At 41.7% G+C, this 22604-nt stretch overlaps 1 protein-coding gene across 2 annotated transcripts in view; it reads left to right on the forward strand.

Moving 5' to 3' along the window:
* Positions 1-10548: 10548 nt before the first annotated feature.
* The window catches only part of LEPR (leptin receptor), a 30421-nt gene continuing 18365 nt past the window's right edge, over positions 10549-22604 (forward strand). For both annotated transcript variants that reach the window (XR_001873274.1, XM_017805753.1), the window contains exons 1-4: positions 10549-10650; positions 14420-14478; positions 16877-17179; positions 18144-18261. Coding sequence is in view for 1 of the 2 variants with exons in the window: in XM_017805753.1 (XP_017661242.1) it covers positions 14439-14478; positions 16877-17179; positions 18144-18261 (461 nt within the window). In the remaining variant the exon portion in view is untranslated. The remainder of the gene's footprint in view (positions 10651-14419; positions 14479-16876; positions 17180-18143; positions 18262-22604) is intronic.

The raw sequence follows: 22604 nt of genomic DNA on the forward strand, positions 1-22604 counted from the left end.
ATATGCTTGGAACAGGAGGATTGATGGTGACATTTGTATGTCTTGCTTACCCTTTGTTGGGACTGTTTGATCTGGGCTTGGGATTTTGTTCCTCATTTCGTTGTGCCCAAGCCTGGGTCGTATTGGGCATCCCAATATAACAGGAGCTTTTGTTACTGGTTTTCCATCTTTAAAAGGAAAAAAAAAGCCTTTCTACCACACAGAAACAAAAGCTGCAATAGTTGTTGCGATGGCTGCTGATCAAGTTTGGAAGTTGATGGGAATTTGGGATCACTGGGGTGGGGAAGGAGGGATGAAAGGCCTAATCCAGTTGTGTGCTGAACCCTTTAATGTGTGAGGACAATCTGAGTGTGCTCATGAGTCACTGTGGGACACACTGGCCCTCTTGTCTGGGGGTCTGTGTCTCCTGGCTGTGCCTCACAGGATGTTGGATACACAAATCCCTGTCTTAAACACAGGACACTTCACCCAGGAGAGGATTTAACAGCTTGTCCTTGTTTCCAGTAACACAACTCAGTGTCACCCCATGTGGCCAGTTTTTTATCACTAAATAGTGATTGCAAGGAGACGTTAAGATGTTTCAAACAACTGCATAATGATAAAACTATTTCCCATGGAATAAGTCCCAAAAGAGAACTCTGCTCTTAGTTTCATTTTAAAATATTAAGAAATGCAGCATATTTTTCATGCATACAGAAAGTAAATTTTACCTTTTGAGTCAGGTAATAGAAACTGTAGCCAGTCCAGAACATGATCTCTTTTCTCCCCATTCCTTCAAAGAAGATTGTATTTCTAACAAATATTTTACTGTTTAATTAAAATCTACAGCAGAAAATATCTTAGTTTTCAAGGATCTCATAATAGCTGGACAGATAATCATTAGAAATAATTTCAAAATGCACAGCCTTTGGGAGTCTCAGAAGTGATGAATGTGCAAAGTTAATTAGGATTCAGCAAATATCCTCAGGGTTGGGATTATTCAACTCCCTTTGGTCACCTAAAGATCAACACAGGTATCTTTGTCCCTCTCTTCTTTTACAGTGTTGTGCCCCATCATTGCTCTGTTCTCTTCATCTCCTTTTAGTAGTTTTAGCCCTGCAAGGGAAGCACAGAAGGTCCCAGCTCCAAGTGTTGAGGTGCAGCTCTGCCCTGACTCCAGCCCTCACCTGAACTCTTGGGGTTGCCCTTGCAACCCTCAGATCACTGAACAAACCCTGGCTACAGTAGGGCCTAAGGGTCCCCTCCCTGCTCCTCCTTTAGCTAGTTCCACCAAAAACCAACCCAAAGCAACTGGTTGTCAACTTCCAAGGTCCTCTGGAATAGGAGAGTTAATTTTAAGCTCCCCCAGTCAGTAATTCCACCATCCCAGCTTCCCTGCCCTGATGGGACTGAGCTGTTGTTACCTCTGGGTGTCAGAAGCTGAGCCAAAGGCCAGCCCTGCATTCAGCACTCACAAACAGTGATTTCTGGATGGTATTAATGAGATGGAAGGAGGGACAGGCAAGTGGCAATTTAGAAAGAACTATGCCATAAAATCCTCATTAGTTCTGGATGGGAATTGATGACTGACTTCCAGTTTCTAATTACTTAAAACTGGTTTTTAACAAAAAGAGCCTCAAAATATTCAGTGTTCTTCTGTAAGGACTGACTTCCTCAGCTGCATCAAGAAACCCCTCTGAGATGAGTTTCCTTAACCAGGGAGTTGGGCAATTCCAGTTCCTCCTTTGGAGTACTCTTGTCTTGATTGCCATGTCCTCATTTGCCTTTTGGTGTCTTTGCTGTTAAAATCAGGACTTTTTTGTATCATAGAATCCTGGAATGGTTTGGGTTGGCAGGGACCTTGAAGCTCATCTCATTCCACCCCTACCATGGGCAGGGACACCTTCCACTAGACCAGGTTGTTCCAACCTGGCCTTGGACACTTCCAGGGATGGGACAGCCACAACCTATTGCAACATATAAGTAAGTACCTCTTTTATATGTTGGTTTGTTGGTTTGGTTTTTTTTTTAACACAACCTGGTTTAAGGATAAATTTGAGTTTGCATTTTATAACCACAGCACTGCCTAACTGTTAAAACTTAACCTCTCATCCAAGGGGGAGGCTTGGCCTTGAATTTGGGTTTGTGTTGAGGTGCTGGATGCAGAATCGTGTTGTTTGTAGCCACTTTTCTGTCAAACGCACAAGTGAAAGGACAAATTCGTTCCATCTTGGGGTGTAGTGAGGATTATCCAGAGCCTAAGGAGAACAGGTGTATGGACAGCCTTGAGACTGAGTCCTTATTTCCAGAGGAATTGGCACATGCTCTTAAGGAATGTGCCTTTTGACATTGTGTATTAATTCTGATACAAATCCAGCATTACTAGATAAGGCCAGTAATCACACACCAGGATGCATCTCATTCATCTCCCAGTGCAACTGGCACAGCAGAAGCATCTGGATTATATCCCTGATTTGCCCCTGTGTAGAGAAAAATGTTAAAAATTCACCGTTTATCTTCACTTAAAAGCTTAACCCCAAATCTCCTAAAAATCAGCAAAAAGCCTCCTGGTGGTTTCAGTGAATTCTGTCTGAGATCCTGCTCAGATGTGAACATGGAACAAAATATCTGACTAAAAATCATCGTGTCTACATTAAACAGAAAATTCTGTTTTCCTGCAGCAAGTCACCTAAAAGACTGAAAAAACAGAATATCTTACAGAAAAACTTGGAAATCAGTTGTTTGAGGGTTGAATTGGACTAAATGATAGTGGTAGATTGATCATGATTAGTGAGAGGACTCCAGCATCAATAAGTCAGTCAATCCTGAACTACACAGTGAGTTCCTTGTGCTAAATCTTAAAGGCTCTGTTAATTTTTAAAAGAGTTTTAAACTTTTCCCCTAGCTCTGATTTGGCATATTTGGATGGTTTTTAATGTTCTGTTTTAAATAGAAACTCTCGGTTGTGTCTTAAGCTCTGTACAGGGTAGAACAATTGTTATTAAATATAAAACCCTAAAGTCTGCTTATTAATTCTTGAAAGTAAGTGCTCTGGAAGGGTTTGTTCAAAAACAGTTTCTCAAAATTTGTGTACCTCAGAAAATGGCCCAGTTAATTGAATTTTAGTTTCATCTTCTGTTTATACAGTGATTGATTCTGACAAGTGATGGAAGTCACAGTTAATGACAGCACTGATCCCTCTGCACCCTCCTTTTCCTTTAGTGACAAGAATAATTACACCTAAAACAGAAATAAAGCCAATTTTGGGGGATCATTTACAAACAGATCCTGAACTTTATGATTCTTTGCAGAAGGCTTTGTGTGAGTAAATCAAAGGGTAAAACCACCATCACCTGTCTGTCTGATATTGCAGTGCCTGATGTTATTGTACCCAGCTCTTCTCAGTTTTGTGTGAGGTAGTACAAGTTACTGGAGATAATTGCATTTTCTGGTCTGCAGTGGGCAGGTAATGAGGAATTTTGTGGGTAAACTTGTTTTGAGGGTCAGTCAGTGACTGTTTTCCTGTAGCACTTTAAGTAATCATGTTAAGTTGATAACAGTTACCTTTTAAATTGCAGTAATAGGTCATTCCTTGTGGCTGTATTTTTATTTGGAGCAGGATTTAGTCTATTTTGTTCCCATTTAGACATCAAAACGTCTGATCCAAAATGAAACCTTTTGGAGTTACTTTTATGAATCATGTTCGATAGTAAATTTTTTCCCCTTTAAGCCACATACAAAGAAACTGGAATTGAGGGAGTAAAAAGTGGGGATGTGGAGGGGGAAAAACTGATGTTTAGCTGGGTTTTTCATGGGTACCATATTACTAGTTCATGGGTGCCATATTATTAGTAGCCATTCAGATATCCTGTGGCCAGATCCATGATGGAATAACGCCGGATTAAATATGACCTTTCTGAAGGGAAAGCCTGTCTGAACAGAATAATCAAATTAGATTTGTGTTTGACACTCTTCAAGTGGAGACGTTTTGGCTCAAATACCTAATCAATAAGGGAGACTCTTCATGTTTGGACATGGAGAGTATCTGTAAATGTGCAAAGCTGTGACATTTTAAACAGAGTGCAAGGCCTGGGATATGAGTGAAAGACTGGGGTATGTTCTGAATCGTTTCTGCTCTTGTCTAGTCTTGTGATGAAATGAAAGTTCTGCATCCAGCAGGGCGTTTGTGTGTGTGGAAGGACTGAAATTTGTGTCTGCTCCCCTTGAGAGCCAGACTTCAAGGGTCTGGTGTTTGGTGGCGTCCTTGCCAAAGAACCCAGAGTGACAGAGCTGATCCCTTCCCTGCTTGTTCTTCTCATCTCCTCCAACACCAGCACTGGCTTAGCCTTCACCTGCTTGTGCAGGAGCATGAGGCAAAGGAGGGTGGGACTATCTGAGGAGTCGTTTCCCATGGGGAATTCATGTGGGAATTAAGCCATACAGAACACCTTCTCCATGTGCTACTCTCAGGCTAATCCACATGGCACTAAAAACTGGGACTGTTATAACAGGGAGCAGCTGTCCCAGGCATTGCTTGAGTGTGGTGCCCCTGCCTTACTGCTCCCATTTCTCTGCCAAGGAGAGGGCAATATTTTCAAAATCCAGTGTCCAAGTGCTCTCACCAGCCCCTAAGCCTGAGGGTCTGGCACCCATCCTGCTGGCAGCACCATCCTCTCCACAGGGACTTCACCCCTCTTTCGTGGGGACTCTGTCCCTGTTGACCCTTTCCCTCCTGTCAGAATCCCATGATCATCCCTTTGGTCACACTTCTTCTGTGCCAGCACTATCTGGACACATCATTTCCACCCTGGCAGGGTCCATTTGCTTGTTGTTCTTGCCTTTTCCCATATCTGCCTCTTCCTAACCCATTTTTTCCTGTTTTCTCACCACACACTCTATAACCTTTTATTTCCCCCCTGTGCTGTTCCTTCTCACGCATTACTGTTTGTCCAGAAAATAAGTCATGCAGAATGTCAACATCTCACCATATGGATCCAGCCATTCCCCACCTTTTTTCCCCACTCTATTTTTCTGATTTCCTTCCAAAACAATTGGCTACTTGCATTGAAATATTCCCTGATGTTTTGAAATTGGGATCTGGCTCTGAGAAGTTACTGAGACAGAAGTGTCTTTGCTGCTGCACATGATGTCTCATCACTGCAGTGCATCTGGGTTTGGGATGAGTGTAAGATGTGCTTTCTAATAGGTCTTGATCACAGTGCATCTTATTAGGGATGAAATACTGCCAAGATTTTGGTGACTGAAACCCAGATCCTCCAGGGTTGATGCTGAATTACCTAAAATTAGTGCCTAAACTTGTGGTTAGTAGTAGCTGAAAACTGGGCACACTATGGTAGGACTTTGCTTCATTTTTAGGTAAAATGATCTGATTTTAGAGAAGAACAATGCATCTGAAAACAGTCATGAAAGATGTGTGATGTTCTCTTATTTAGGATTTTTTTTCCCTTTTAGAGTGGTTGGACAAGGTAGATGAGCATCCTTGTCCCCATTCTCTTAAGTTCACCAGTTTTCATGAAAAAATGGTGGCTTTTTTTCCATCAAGTAGATGATCTTTAAGGTCTCTTCCACCCCCAACCATTCCATGGTTTTAATATATTATGGGCATGAAGTATCTAAAGTTTCTATTTGGTGTTGACTGAAACTCATCACTGATATATAAACCCTTGAAGTAAAATCCTGTTTCCATAGCCAAAAGCACAAAAGTTTGAATGACACCATTTTATTGGGTGTTTTTTTCTCTGAGTGCATGAATGTCACAAGCTGAACTTCTGCTAGGTTTAGAAACATCTAAGTTGCTAAAAGGCCTAGATTTATTTTTTTTCTTGAAGGCATTTATTCAAAATACCTTCTCATTTTCTCCCCCATTTATCTCTCTTGCCAGTTCTGTTCCATGGATTCATCTCCTCTGGGCTCGATGACACACTTGAGAAACTCAGATTGGTGCCAGGTTTTAGAAAGTGCTTCTGCAAATAGATTTCCACCATGACTCCCTTGGGGAAAAAGTAGTGGTATTTACTTTCCTCTCAGACACTGAGATGTGTCTGAGTGGTGCTCTCATCCTGGTAGGGATTGTGGGGCTAACAGACTAAACAATGCTTTTCTTTGGAATTAAAAGCAAATCCTGGTTTTCTCATGGTTATGACAAAGCATAACTTTACATGACCAGCAGCATTTGGGCTGTGCCACAGTCCCATCCATGCAGGTTTTCACTACAATCTGATTTAAGTGTGTGTTCATCAGGAGGAAAAATAGAAGGAAAAAGCAAAAAGCAAGAAAAAAGTAGGTGTCTGAGTTACCTTCACTCTTTGTTATCTTCTGCTCCCTGTATTTTCCAGCTGTAATTCCTGTGAGGTCCAGGCATGATCTCAGTTTAGTGGAATTGAGAACCCTGGGTGTTTTCATTTCTCCATCTGCCCAAAAGGGTCATGTTTTGCTATGTAAATACCTTCCTTCTTTAGAGTAAGAACAGAGTTTAACCATGAAAACCTCGTGGAAAGTGTGGTAGGTCTTCCAGCACTAAACCAGGGCTCTGCAAGCTCAGGAGCATTAGGAGCTCTGTCTTGTTTACTCATTGTAGGGTTCATAAAGTAAACAAAGGGGTGGAAATAAAGCAGAGATACAGAAGCATTTCATAACAAATCTACTGATAAGAGGCTGGAATAAAAATGGAAGAGGCAGCACAGGAGAACTTGGAATGAGCTGTGATGCTTTGCCATTATAACAGGCTAAAATAAAAGGTGTGGAGGGGACTGTTTGTCCAAGGAAGTAATAATAATCTGTCATTTTACCATGATTCCTACAGGAGAAAACTAAATTACAGCAGGACTAGAAAAGCAAAATTTGTCTTATTTCCTAGACTTGCAGAATGGTTTGGGTTGGAAGGAACCTTAAAGCCCATCCAGTTCCACCCACTGCCATGGGCAGGGACACCTTCCACTAGACCAGGTCGCTCCAAGCCCCATCCAACCTGGCCTTGGACACTTCCACTGTTCTTTTTACATCCTGTTCTCCCTGGAACCAGGAGTCATGTTCCCACACACAGGGCTTAGTCATTTAAAAGAAAATTAGATCAAATGTACTTTAATTTCTAAGCTGAGAAGGAAAATATTTAGGAAAAAAAAGTTTATTAGAAAACGGGATTGTCATTTAAAATATTGCAGGAGTGAAGTACAAAGGTGAACAGAGCAGATGGGTTTTCTGTACCTCAGAGGCAGCAGAAGTACAACCTCTGATGTAAATGTTACTATAGTAACTGGTGTTTTTATTTAAAAGCCCAGTAAATAGATATGTCAAAATGGAAGTTAAACTACAGAGCCTGCTACTTGAAGGACCACTTTTTTTTTGTCCAACTTGTATTTTTGCTGCAATTTCCCCCTTGAATGCACTCAGCATCTTCTTCTTGCCAAATTACACTTCAGCCTTTGGGAAATAGACCTCACTAACGGTGACAGCACTAATTACCCGGGACCTCTCCTGCAGCCATGAGAAGGCTTAAAAAGGGATGAAAATCCCTTGTAATGAATTTTCTGTAGATCATTCCCTTCTGCCTCCTTTGAAAGCTTGTTTCTAGCAGCTAGAGCTATCTAACCATAAAAAGAATTAGGAATATGTTGCAAAATATTAGATTTTCCTTCTGCCTATTCCACTGGTGCAGCTGAATGGGAGAGAAGTGTCCCTTGGAACACTTGGAAAGCCAAGGGTGTTTAGTTCCACTAAGTTTTCCTCCCTTTCTTCCTTCCTCCCACTCCATGAGCAGCTGCTGTGGAGCTCCCAGCCCAGTGCTGTTCCCTGGGGTGGCAGTTCTGCCTCCTCAAATTATACTTTGATTATAAAGTAATTACAGATCTGCATAAATGAAGAGTCATATCTTATGAATATCAAGGTTTTATGCTTTTTGTGCTCATCCTTTCCATTTGGAAAATTTCCCTGGGCTTGCTGTGGCATAAACTTGTGTTGGTTACTTAAAAGATGAGTAATTTTGACAAGGGCCTGGAGTGACAGGATGAGGGGGAATGGCTTCACACTGGAAGAAAGTAAGTTTAGATGAGAGATTGTGAAAGAATTTGCTGTGAGGGTGGTGAGGCCCTGGCACAGGTTGCCCAGAGCAGCTGTGGCTGCCCCATCCCTGGAAGTGTCCAAGGCCGGGTTTGATGGGGCTTGGAGTGACCTGGGATAGTGGAAGGTGTCCCTGCCCATGGCCGGGGGTGGAACAGGCTAGGCTTTAAGGTCCTTCCCACCCAAACCATTCCATGATTCTATGATCCCTGCATGCTTTTGGGGAGAGGGAATGTCCCCTCATAGCAAATTTGGAAAGTATCTAAACCAAGAAGTTCACTGGAGAAATGGTTTAAGGTTAATACAGTTCTACAATATGAGGCAGGTTTTTCATTAATATTAAATTTAACCCCAAGGGCAGAAAAAGGAGAAGATCTTCTCATATTACACCTTGTTCAAAGATCTCTCTTGGTGATGACAGAAAATGAGTCAATGTATTGATATCCCTGTCTTGCTGCAGCACCTCTGCTGTTAAATGATGGGATTCATTCCTTTGTGCCTCTAAGGTGAATCACTGTCAACAAGGTTTGGACACCTAACAAGGAATGATTCTGTCCTGGAAGGTAAAGGTGTGTGCTCTGAGAGTTTCTCCAGCCAAAGCAACACTTAAACCTTTTGTCCTTTCATGAAACGAGTCCACAGAGAACTTCTGAATACTGGGGAGGAATTAATCCTGCTCTAAATCAGACAGGTGGATTATTTTTGTTAAATGAATAGACTTACACCCCCACCTGGCTCTACCCTCCTGTCAGGGAGTTGTAGAAGAGTGAGAAGATCAGCCTTAGTAGGTCTCCAGAAAAGATGATCTATGAAGACAGAAAGAACTGGACCTTAAGTTTGCACAAAGGATGATTGGTATGAGACAACAATGTAAGACACATGAAAGATGAAAGAATTCTGAAACGAGGAAATACCTGTCTTCCTATGTCTATGAAAAAGTAAGAGGATTAAACTTCAGGAAGGTTTAGTTTAGATATTCAGTGAGGAAAAAACCCTTTAAAAATAAATAAATATGCATGAGTGGAGGCTGCATAGGGGTTTTTTTTTCTGGTTCACTGAACACCAGTGGTACACAAGGAAGTGAAAAAAAACTTGCTCTGTGAAATGTTTGTCTTAAGATGTTCTAAATAAAAAGGAGTTTTCTAGTGGTAGCTTTTGACAGCTTTTGCTTATGCTGTGTAAGTCTGGCACACAAAAACTTCAGTGGTTTCCTAACCTCAGACACAAGTTGTATGTGGTCAGATTTCCCAAACTGAGGTATTAGAACACAGAAACATTTTAAAAATAGAATTTATCAATTAAGAGATGGTGGTCATTTTAACAAGGAGCGAAATTGGCTGATGCTGCTTTGAGGAAATGGATCATGAATTACAGAAAGTCAATAAATAAATTAAAGCCAAGCAGTGGTTTTGTTCCAAGAACTGTTTACACCATTCAAAAAATAGTTACAGTCTGGTTGCTTGAGAAGAGCTTGCAGTAGGTAAATATAAATATTTTTCTCCATACCTCATGAAGCAGAGATACTGGGTTTGCATTTCTTTTAAAATAATATTGCTGAAAAGAAAGAAAAGTTAAAAAACCCCCTCAGCTGCACCCATCTGGGACTTATCAGTCTCTGCTTTGCTAGTTCTAAACTCTTGCTGTCTTTTCCAAAAGGATGAGCACAAGAAAGATTAAAGGTGCATTGAATCATTAAGATTAGAAAAGACCTCCAAGATCGAGTCCGTCTTTTCTATCAGGGCTCAGTCCTCGACTTTAAGTTCCTTGAAATAACTTCTGGGTGTTGTTTTTTAATTGCAAGTTCCTGTTAAATACGTGGTATTGCTTTACGTGTATCAACCCTTTATTCATCAGGACAAACACTGAAGTCCAGAAGGGCCAAAATGCATGTCCCACCGCAGTGCCTGGCAGCTCTTTGAAGGCTGGAACTTTATTTTCTTCAGTGAAGTGCTGTGCTCTGAAGGGGACAGGCGTTCAGGGAATCACAGAATGGTTTAAGTTGGAAAAGTGCTCCAAGAGCAAGTCCAACCGTTCCCCCAGTACTGCCAAGGCCCCATCAAGACGGCGGGGACTCCACCACTGCCCTGGGCAGTAATTTTCGCAATATCCAACCTGACCCTCCCTTGGCACACCTTGAGGCCATTTCCTCTCATCCTGTCCCTTGTTCCCTGGGAGCAGAGCCCGACCCCCACCTGGCTCCACCCTCCTGTCAGGGAATTGCAGAGAGCCAGAAGGTCCCCCCTGAGCCTCCTTTTCTCCAGGCTGAGCCCCCCCCCAGCTCCCTCAGCCGCTCCTGGTGCTCCAGACCCTTCCCCAGCCCCGACGCTCCTTCCCCCGGCACCCCGTGTGTGTGTGAGGAGCCGTGAGGGGGAGCGGGGCGGGCGGGGCGTCCGGGCGAGGCGGGGCGGCTGAAGGGAGCGGGGCTGAGGGGAGCCGGGGGAAGCTGAAGGGAGCCGGGGGAGGCCGAGGGAGCTGGGGCTGAGCGATCGGGGCTGAGGGGAGCGCCCGGCCGGGGCTGGGCAGCGGAGCGGTGGCGACGTCACTTCGGCTGTCGGTCGGTCGGTCAGTCGGGACTACGGGAGCGAAGAGAAACAGGTCGGTGAATTTACTTTTTTTCCCTCTTGTTTCCCGAAACATCCCCCTGAGATTACCCTTGATCGCTGCCGGCGGGGGAGCGTTGCCTTCCTCTGGCAGAATCCAGATTTTAGAGGCAGGCACGGTGTACCCAAAGCGGCCCTTTCCCTCCGTCTATTCCCCAAGATTCAATTCTGAAGCAAAAGAAAAATCTCAGTGGATGTGGGCTGTGAATTTCTGATGCCGCAGGAGCTGTGATAGCTCGCTCTGATAGAAGAGCACTTTGGAAACTTAATTAGTGATACAGCATTTATAAGCAGAGTTTATAATGAGAGCCCTTAGCTACCAAGCGTGGCTGTAACGTGGTATAACCTCAAAGTGCCAGGTAGGCGCAGGAGCTCTGCTTACAGCAGCGCTTAAGAAAAGACAGATACATGTGAAAAACCACGAGGGAAAGTTTTTATTAAAAATGCTTTTCTCTATTGCCGGCTTAAAATCAGGAGTATTTATGAAACTGAAGTCTCTCAGACTGTGTGTTGTGACTGTGCGCAAACTTCAATGCTGTGGAGTGAAGATGCAGGAGCAAATGCTGCTGGATCTTGGGCTGGTGATGGGAACCTGCCTGTGAGCAGCATGAGTATCTGTGATGGGTATTTTTGGTACAAACAAGAGAAATTGTACAATCTGGAGAAAACTCTTTAGAGTTTGGGACATTTTACTATTGAGTCTCAGGGGAGAGGCTCCACCAGCACTCTTGGGGCCTGATTTTGCAGCTGTACTTTTGCCCAGCTTGGGTTGCCTTGGTTAAAGTTTTAGTATTAGAAAGCAGAATTTTTCAGTGCAAGTCATACACATTTCTACTTTGTGTGTTCCACTTACTGCAAACTCTTTATTAATAATGATATCTAATGTACTCAATGGCAGACAAGTGCGAGGGTCTTGCCCAAATCAACAGGACTGGGAAGCCCTCAGCACCCTTAAAGAGCAGGTCAGAAGATGCTGTGCCGAGACATTATTACTAAAATATTTTTATGCTTTATAGAGATTTTTAAAATATTTAAAAACAGCTGTGGTGCAGTGCTTGCAAAAACAGTTTGTATGAGTGCAGTATTATGTTCCTGTTTCCCATTAACAGTCAGCTGTTGGTTTTTGGGAGGATGGGAATGAGAAAAAGAGAGCTCTAGACCCTGTATGTGTATGTTATATTAGTTGGGGAAAAATAGGAGATCCTGGAAATTAGGTTTCTATACATTTCTGTAGGCTTTGAAATTCATCATTGGCTTATTGCAACACTTCTCATGTGATCTCTGTGTCCCTGTAAAAGTTAGTGAGGATTTTACAGCTGAGTTCAATGGTGTTGGGGCTGTGCTGCTCTACTGTGTCTGGGATGGGTTGTAGGGATCCACCAGTGCCACCCTCAGTTCAAACTGGACAGGTAGACCTGCCTTGTTCTGCAATCCCCTCCTCACCTCGACCCTCTTCCTGAGGTTCAGAAAGGAGATGTGCAGAAATGTGAGTTGTTGAGACAAGAACCTGAAGAAAAAGGCAGCTCCAGAAGGAAAAGGAAAACTTTCAGTTTATTTTCCATGCCCAGTGCAGCTGTTTGTGGGTCCTGCTTGTTTCAGGCTATGCTGAAAATGTTTCCCATGTTGAAATGACAGTGGATTCTATGACTCCTCACTCGACCTGTAAAGAAAAATGATCTTATTTTGCTGCTGTTCTCCTTGCTTGCTTTTTGGTGTTAATCCAGTGTTTTTGTCAAGGCAGGGACTCTACTTGCTGAAATGTTTTGTGCAGTGGTTGGCACAGAGAAGAACACACTATTTACATAAGAAATTGGAAAATTTCTTATACACAGCAGCAAAGTCAGTGGTTCTGGAACACAGTATTTTAAGATATATGTGTTAAAACAGACTCTGATTCCTTCCTTTTTATGAACACTTTCCCAGTTATGCATAAAATGGTTTGTTCTTGCTGTGTTAACTTACTCTCTGTGGGATAAAGCTATAGTTACAAGTTTTAATAAGTCTCCTTATTTAACTCTATGTTCCCTGTAACTGTTCTTGTAAAACTTGTATTCTTTCTTAGAGTGAAGTTAGAAATTCTGGCCAGTTCAATATTCTCACTGGAAAAGATTTTGGGAAGCCCTCTGTGGTCCAGTAATACATTTATTCTGGCCTGGGATTTATCTGTAGATATCTCTTTTTACCCAATTCCCCTGTAAAGTTTACACAAGGAAGACTGAACAGAAAAATGCTGGGGATTTGCAGCTTTTTGATCATGTACAGCACTGGTTCATGGATGTCATTGGAGCCAGGAGAGGAAAATAACTCCTTTGTAAAAATCAGTGTGACAGAAGTAGGAAGAGAAGATGTCCAAGCTGATCTGAACTCTATTTTTACCTCCTGGTCCAAATATTGTTAATTATGGTTGAATTAGTGTTGACATCAGAATCTCTTTGGTTACTCTATCTGGTCATTTTTATGGCAGAATCCTTGAGGTTGGAAAAGCCCTCCCAGCCCATCGAGTCCAACCTGCGCCCAATCCCCACCTTGTCACCCAGCCCAGAGCACTGAGTGCCACGTCCAGTTGTTCCTTGGACACCTCCAGGGATGGGGACTCCACCACCTCCCTGGGCAGCCCCTTCCAATGCCTGACCACCCTCTGAGCTTTCATCTTTAACTGCTGAAAATGTAGCTTAAATGTACCCTGATTATAACCTGGTGAGTGGGAAGAAAAGTGGATGGGACTGAGTCATCTTGCAGACCACAGTGCAGATGGTCTCTGCTGGAGAAATGGCTCAGCTCTGGCTCCCCCCTCCTTCAGCTGGAGGGGGGAGACTAGAATCAAGGGGGAGACAAGAATCCTGGAATACTGTCATTCACTGGTCAGTTGTCTACATATATATATATTATATTTATATATATATATATATATATATCTATAACAGTACATGCAGCCCCAAACTGGAAGGCCAGTGGATTACATAACCTTGGCACTGACTCTTTTGGCTACATTGATGTTCTCAAGGAAACTGTTCTCAGAAATATTTAAGGAATGGAATACTTTGGAGGGATTCCCTCAATATAATTTCTTGCCCTGGCATTTGCTGTCTGACTTGAGCTGTAGATTTTACTCATCGCTCAGTTCTGGTTAAATACAACAGCAGCCAAAATCTGTTTTGTTCTGATATCTTCTATGGAGCTTTAAGCATAAAAATGCTTATATTTAGATTTTAACAGAATTTATATAGCTATTGGATGAAAATAAAAAAGAACAAAGTACCTGAAATGAAAGAACAATATTGAAATAGTACTGTAAAATTTAGTGGAGTCTTCACTGTTGAAATGGGTGCCCAAGTGCTTTTGTCTGTGCTGCACTTGGAAAATTAGGTATCCCTTGGACATTTTGGTTGGTTGGGTTTGTAGTGCCTTTCAGACCAAACCCAGAAGGTGAACAATAATCAACAAAAGCCTGGAGGAGTGAGGGCCCTAATGGTGAGAGAGCTGTGTTGGTATTTAATTGATATTCTAAGCAAAGTTTTTTTCCTCAAATGACTTTCTGACCTGTTCTCCTTTCCCCGGTCCAGTGGAAGGTGTCCCTGCCCATGGCAGGGGGTGGAATGAGATAATCTTCAAGGTCCCTTCCAACCCAAACCATTCTGGAATTCTGTGATTCTGTTTACGAAGGTGTGAGTGTCAAATTAACTGAAGTGCACCAAAATGAAACCCTAATGAAATAATAGACTGATAATTGTCAGCTCTCAGTTAATTTTCTGTGTGTTTTTCAGATCAGCTCTACAAAACAAGATGTATTGGCAAATCATTCTTACCATTCTTGTGCTGTTGGGTAAGTTCCTAAAAGAATCAGTCTGTTGGAAGAATAAAGAGAATCACATTTCTGTTTCACAGTGGTGTCTCAAGTCATGCTACTGGATTAGTATCTTATCACAACATGCATCTAGAATGTACAAAGAACCTGATGTTGTCATTGTGTGGGATTGAAATGTTGACCCTCTCGGGGTTGTGCCTGTGTCTCTTACCCCAAAAAAGCAGTGAACTGACTTTTAAGCTCAGGAAACATCAGTAGAAAGTATGTGATAAGTCAAGAGACATTCAGATAAATGCCCCAGGCAGAATTTGATAAGAGAGAAATTTGTGGGTGATTTGTTTTGTTACCCAAATAGGTCCGAAAGCATAAAGAAAGATCCCTTTTCCACCAGAACTGCAAAGTTTCAGTGTAGCCGAGGTGTCACTGAGTCTGAGCTCTGCCTTTTTAGGAGGCTGACATTCCTGCTTCCATGGGCACAGGGCTGCTAAAGGGTGCTCAACTAACTGCAAATGTTGGATTTAATAAACTAGTTTTCTAATTGGGAAATGTCTGTAACAATATTGGCAGATGCTGTTCAAGGACAGCTGGTATTTGCCTCTCATTTTTTTACTAAAATAAGAACTTTTTGAAGACTTGATGATCATGCTCAGGGAGAAAGAAGACTTTAATCCAGTGAAGTTAATCTCAAAATTTGTGTCATCTTATATCCTTAAAAAAAAAGAATAAATCATTAGATTTCTATATCTTTTCTATATACATATTTATATATATATATACACATCTTTTTTATCTTGCTATATATGTACTTTTATCCACTCAGTATCAAATACTGTGTTGTTGACATTCTTTTAAATACTTTCCGTGATCTGAACATATTGTGTACCTTTAATTGACAGACTTGGATGCCTCAGGGAGTTTTCCTGAGGTTTCCAAGCAGTTTGTCCTCTCTGATGGCCTGGAATGACTGAAAATCAGCGTATCCATGGGTTGGCCATAAGCAGATAACCACAGCTGGCATCTTTAACCCTGTTAACTCAGATATGCTGCTGTTCTGGGCTTCCTCTGGCTCATTTTAACTTTATTTTTTACATTTCTAAAGAAGTGGGAAGGAGCTGCACACATTTTGACTGGATAAGATCTAATTAATCCCTTGGGGTGTGATATGTGAGGGGGAAGTTGTTCCTTAGAAGGGGAGCTGACGGGCTGTGAGTTGAGTGGTGCTGTTAGTTGTTTGTCCTGCTTCATGTCACTTGTTTGTCCTTTTTTTAATCATATATTAGGGACTAAGAGTCTGTTTGCTCTGCTGCATCCTCCCCATGCAGCCAGGAGGCATGTTGAAGCTGGTATTTACAGAGGCACAAAGTCTGTTAACTGGGAGAAGAGGAAAGAGCAGGACCCTCCAAAAGTGTGGCAGCACAAAACCTGTGGAGAGAGAAAACTAAACACTTTAACACTCTGCATAATAACACACTGCATCTACTATTTTTTAAAACTTTTGTACCTTTATATTGTTTAGCTCATGTTTCTGTGCTATTAATCGAACAGTGCTAGAGAAATTCTGTTCTTTTCTTATTTTGGCCCTTGCAAGCATAGAGCATCAATTAATTTCTATCTAATGAACTGCTTAAAATATTTATGCCCTTACTGAGCAAACAGCTAAGTGCAAAGTGCACAAATGACCCACATGCCTTTCTGTAACTAGGGTTTAATCTTTGAAATCATAGTGTTTTACAGTAAGCTGTTTGCAAAACCCACACTCTCATCATTCTCAAAATCCTTGGGAGTGGAATTCAAGTTCTGACTTACCAACAAGAGCTGCAAATGTGGTCAGAGCAATTTCATTTTGAGGGATCTGATGGAAAAAAATTTTCTTTTTTCTGCATCTCATTTCCCAGATAATGCACCCAGTCATACATCTTGTAACACTATCCTCTGGTATTTAACAGTTCCAGTGTGATTATGTCTTATATTTACAACAGGATTATTTTTTTTCCTGCAGAAATGGAGCTGTGTTACAGAAGCTGGAGTGAATGTGTTCCAGCACTGCAGGGGAGATGAGACTCACACCTGTAAAGTGTGTGAACTTGGGTATAGGATTCACCATGTTTTGGATTAATATAAGCCATTTTAACCCAAAGAGGTTCTTCCCCTACAATCTTGGCCTTATTTCAAGAGGCTGAGAAATCCAAAGTTTAGGTGTTGTGGGTTTAAGCAGAAAGGCTGACATCTGTCAGCTGTGGCACCAGTTCAGAGGGGATGTTTTTAGTAATTGTGTCTGCAACTCATAGAATAGCCCCTGGGAACAGCCTGATTTTTATGTTGTGAGTGTGTTTCTGTATAACATCAACCGGTCCCTTTTCACTGACAAGATCAACTTTTTCATTTATTTCCAATATCTTTGCCTTTATATTTGCAGACTTCCTTCAAATGGCAGTTGCCCATTGTATGGTCCATGCAATTCCTCCCAGGAACTTTACATTACCCTGTGTGCTGCTGAATGAGACATCTTTGAGCCCTTTCTCTGCCAGAGTTGAGAGTTGGTTTGGTTTGAGGAGAGACCATCGTAGGACATCTGAAATCAAACCTCTAATGAATGAAGAAAGTTTTCTGTGTTGCCTTTGGAGTGACAACAACATTGATTGTTCTTTGTACAGAGCAAGCCTGCAGGCAAGGAAGTTTATTCCTTCAGAAATAAATATCTCTGCTTCTCAAGAAATAGGTGGGTTTAGCATTCAAGGGCAGAAGAAGTTCCTTCTTCAAAAACAGGTTGGGTTTTTTTGTTGTTTGGGAGGAGAGGGGTGGGTTGTATTAGTGGGGATTCATTTTTATCCTGGGCACACAACACAGTGTGGTAAAATCCTTCCTCACAGAGTCTGTAGTGGAAGATGAAGGAAATTGTAGAGCACAGTTTCAAGGGGGAAAAAAAGTTAGCTGCCTTTCTAGGGGAGTTCTGAATAAAATATGTAGCAGTGCATATGAGGATGTAAGCCCAGAACTTCAAAGGAGTTTACACACTATGAGAAATATTTTATATATTTTTTATGGATATGGGCTTTAAACTCCTTTAGGAGGTGGGGGAGATGGAGAGCGAATGGCATCATTTCTGCATGAACTGTGATGCATTAGTAAGTATCTGTACATGGATTAGAATTATTTTTTCCAAGACTGTTTTTCTCCTGTAAACCCCAGTCTCTGAGGAACATACTGGCCTGCAGGAATCTCGTTGAGCTCAGTAGAGTAGAATTTCATTTTCCAAGAACTTCCCCATGGAACAAAAGGCTCTCTGTTAAAGTGTGTCCCACGTGTTGCAGTTGTATGTGCACAAACCCGCAGCACAGCCACAGAGAGCTGTGCCCCTTCACAGCAGCAACACAGCAACCAGCAGCAGCAGCTTCATTTTTCTCCACCCTGCAGCCTTGTCCATAAAGCCAGGTAAAAAACAGTCCTTCTTTAATAATGCCAGTGCAGCAGTACTGCAGACTGGGAGCCTTGCAAGTGTCAAAGGGCATCTAATTCAATACAGATTATTCATAAACATTTGCACATTTGTGGTGCAACTTCACCTTCATGAATATCTGTTACTTGTCCTCTCTTTGGGAGTGAATTTTATCCTGGCTCTTCAGCTGTGGTTTTATTTTGTTTTAATATAGGTCAGGAATGGGTAATCCCTTTCTTTTGTTTAGGTTCAAACTGGAACATGGAATGTTGGATTAAAGGCAAGCTGGACCTGTTAGTTTGTAACCTGCGGGTTTTGAGATTGTACTTGAGAGAGGACTTGGAGGTTAATCTTTTTTATGCTGGGTAAGTACAGACTCTGTTAAATTTAGCACTATTGACATTGGAAATCTGAAAGCATTTTCTAAAATATCAGCATTCCAGGTTGCAGCACAGTGGTAGCCCGAGTTTAGGAAGCAGATTATGTTATGTACCTTTGTCTTGTCTAAAAGTAATCTTAGACAATATGGAAAATTTAGATTTCTTTAAATGAGAAATGGTTGGAATGAAGAGTCTTCCTCCTTTGTGTTTTCTGTGTTTCTTAAAATGCTTTAGTGAAATCAGTGTTGACTTGTTAAAGTTTCTTTGCTGCTACAGTTGCTTACTTTTAAGGCTGCCCTCTTGGTTCTGCCTTTTATTTGCTTTTGACCATAATATTGTCTCTCTTGAAGTAATTGTGATGCTTAACCCGTAATACAGTGCCAAATGCTGCTCTAATCCCAACAGTGCCTCTGAGAGACACTCACCTGTGCAACTGTCACTGTGGTAAATATTCCCTGGAATGGTGATAGATGGAATCATCCTGGCTGTGGGTGGGCAGGTCTTGTGCATATGACCTGCCTGATTTGGTTATAAAAAGATCTGTGTGATTCCATGAAACCACACAGTTTCTTCTGAATTACTGATGGATTGGAAAGAATGGCATAAACACAGACACTTAATTTCTTTAGGAAGCAGGATAAACTTAAATAGCTGATTTAGTTGAATTTACAGGTGATATCTTTTACTTAACAAAACAGTGTCTTGCCACAAATGTCTTGCCAGAAATCGTCCCTGTAATCAGGGTAGAAAGCAAATGTATTAACTAGGAATAAATATGGTTGGTTAGCTGACAGAATACTCTAATGCTGAAATCAAATTTTGATTAAGTTGGTTCTTCATTACTTTGATTTCTGAAATACCATTACATGGGTGTTTATGGGAGTAAATCTGACTTTGCCTCTGTTCCGTCCAGTCCCAACTGCAATAGGATAATCTTTGCCAGTGATCCCAGGGCAGTAATCTCTGTATTGAATTTTTTTGGTATGCCAAACATCCATGGAACAACAAATTGGAGTCCCAGCTGGGATGAAGAGGTTCTTTGTGTTATGAAGGGAATTCAGTAAGTGCCATGCAATTTAGGAGAGCAGGCCCTAAGGACTCACCAGAGTCCTCCTGGCGTTTCTCTGTTTGATTCCTCTTTGCTGCAAAGGTGAGATACAGAGCAGTCCTTGACATTGGAGAACTTGTTTCACTCCCCAGATTCTGTATTTGTATTTTTTCTTTAGGATCCCTGTGTGTTGGGAGAGCAGCTAGTAAAGCATTTCAGACTTTGGTGAGGTGACAGCTTTCCCTGTTGGCTTGCTGATACCTTAACATTTTATTCACATGAGCCAAAATACCTTGAAAACATGCCCAGTTTTAAAAATATGCATTCCTGGCATGTGTTTCTCCCTGGGAGTCAGGAGACCAAGCCAGAATTCTCATATACAGGACAGGCAGTGCACAGAAATAATGACCTAGAAGAATCCACAACAAAAAAGCTTGGGTCCTTCCCAGCTTTTATCTTTTCCAAGATTAAAGAAATACCCTCTTATTTTGCACATCCACAGTATTCCTGCTTGTAAATGGTATCATTGGAATAGAAATATTTTGTTCTGCCCAAACCAGTGCCGTGTTCTGGGAGAGGCTCAAGCAAAGGTGATGATGGAGCTTTACCTTCCCCTTGGCTTGGATTTGGGAGAGGAAAGATTATTCCAAATTAGATAATTTCGATTAATTGTCTACCAAAAGTGATTGATCTTTCTAGGAATGTTGTAAACCCCAGTGGTTAATTCCATGAGCTGAAATGCCTTAGCCTTAGGGATCCCTTTGGAGTGACACAGATGAATGTTCATTTGGGGCACTGATTATCACTTGCCCTTTCAACAGATGGTGGTGTATAGAATGCATTCATATTTCTGACTTATTTGAAGTACCTGTGGGGCTCTCCTTTAGTTCTGGGACTAGACTCCCATATTTTTGAAGGATAAACCATCCAGTTAGCCCCAAGACTGGTGTCTTAGTTGAGTGCATCAGTCATACACCGAGCCTTCTTCAGCCAGGGAATATCAACCTTTCATTACAGATTTATCCTCCCATGAGCTCAACAGCCATCAGATGTTCTGCAGTTTAACAGGGCAGCTTCTTCAAAGAAGGATTTTGCTAGAGCTGTTACGTATCAAATACACTGGAATATTTTTATGGAAAGTCCTTGAACCTTGGACAGCTCCACTGATTCCTATTAAAGGTGGTGCTTGCACAAACAATATATAGAAATACTGAGAGCAGAATTACAATAGTACCTTTATTTCATAGCTACCTGCATGGGATGTACCTTTCCTGAAATTAGAGGGACTGTAGAAGTTCATGTATTTCTTCCTAAAATAGTTTTGACTTTTTATTTTCAGTTCATTTTTCCAATTGCAAGAATATGATTGAAATTCGCTCAAGACATTTAAAGTCTAGAAGTTTGCCATGGGGCCACAGATTAATGTAGCATAAGTAAAATCACCTTCTGAAGTAGGGTTGAATAGTGCACCAAAATATAAAATATTTAGGAGGTGTTAAGGTGGTGACTAAATCTGTGACAGGGTTTGGAGTGGAGGAGGAAAGCAAGCCTTGGGCATGTGCCCTTGCTGCAGTATTAATTATTTCTGTGGTTCAGGGCATGCAGTATTTAGTTTTTTTCCTTCTTTTTGTGCTTTAATCCCATGTTTCCAGCTGAAAGTCACGCTGCCTTTCACTTGTTTGAAATTTGCCCCAAATTTCTCCTCTCGCTCTGCTGTGTGAGGGCACTGACCTCTCCTGAACTTGTGAGGGTTGATGAGTCAGTAGCACTGACTCTGGCACAACAAGGAGAAAAACTCTTTACCATTTTTCCTCCTGTACACCGCTTTTTGGGTGCAAATAAGTTCATTTTGATGGTTAAAAATTGAAATAATGATTAGGAAAGATTAGGGGGTGGGGTGGTGGTAACCAGTTTCCAGATAGATCAGATCAAAGACATGGTTTGATGAAAAGACTACATTCTTATGAATTTATTGTGGCTTTTTTGAGACTAATAAAATCAGTGAGAAACAGTAGAAAGCAGAGAAACTTAAAAGAAAATTCTGCAAAGTCTTTGAAAGAAAATTCAGGAGAAAAAAGCGGAGCCACAACTATAAAACCAAAATAATTCCAAGTAATTTAAAAGCTCTACGTCTGCCAGATGCCATCAGCATAATTCTTGTGTCCTGAAGTCTGTGAGCCCTGCTGAAAATGATTTTGGGAATGTCAGTATTGGCTGGCTGGAGCATTAATAAACATAAACTACGTTTTCGTAGGAACTTGCATAACTTCTGGGGTGGTTACTGCAGAGCACAGTGCTATGAGGGCAGAGTGGTGCTAAAAATCCTTGCTCCCAGCCTTAGGATGTCCCAAACCCAAGGGGGATGCACCCTGTGTGTGCTGATCAGTGCAGGATGGGGGGATGAGGCCCTGACTCAAGATGAGCCAGCAGTGACCCTGGTGGGGTTCCTGCAGGCCCAGTCTGTGCTTTGCTTGTGCTCTTCCCATAAGCCATAATTCTTCTGTTTTGACCTTTTCCTTTTTAAGTAGGGCAGAGAATGGTAAGAGAAGCAGTGAATCATGCCCAGTCCCCTGTGCTTTACACTCAAATAAAAGTACTAGATAGCAAATTGACTAAAACCAAAAAAAGCACAGAAAATCTTGTCCTTTCTTTTAGTTCTCTGCCCTCCCTGAATTCAAGTGTTCCAAAGAGTCATGCCAGCTATAAAACTATTTAAAAAATGTACAGAAAAGTTCTTTTCTCTGAACTTCAATTTCTTTCTGTGAATTAGTAAAACAAAACCCTTACTGTACAGAAATTATTCCAAAATTACTTTGGAACAATTCAAAACAGAAGCTTTTTCTTTTTTTTTTTTTAAGGATGAAAAGTCAAAAGCAGGAAAGAATCCAAAGTGGTTTAACTGTCAGGATTTGTCTTGGCTTTGCTGTTGTGAGAAGTTTGGCCACAAACTATTCACACTCTTAAATTCCCTACCTTAGGGAGGCCTGTGCCACTGAATACCTGCAGGACTCCATAAACATGGAGCTGTGTTTGGAAGAGACTGAAGAATATCTATGGATTAGAAATGAGAATAAAGAATACTTTGGGGATTGCTGGTTCCAAGGAGAGTAGGTTTAGATGGAATTCCTGGCTGTGAGGGTGGGGAGGCCCTGGCACAGGTTGCCCAGAGAAGCTGTGGCTGCCCCATCCCTGGAAGTGTCCAAGGCCAGGTTGGAGCAACCTGGTGGAAGATGTCCCTGCTCATGGCAGGGGGTGGAACTGGGTGGGCTTTGAGATCCCT

Source organism: Lepidothrix coronata, unplaced genomic scaffold (assembly GCF_001604755.1).
Source record: "Lepidothrix coronata isolate B3197 unplaced genomic scaffold, Lepidothrix_coronata-1.0 Scaffold12, whole genome shotgun sequence".
In the NCBI taxonomy this organism is placed as follows: domain Eukaryota; kingdom Metazoa; phylum Chordata; class Aves; order Passeriformes; family Pipridae; genus Lepidothrix; species Lepidothrix coronata.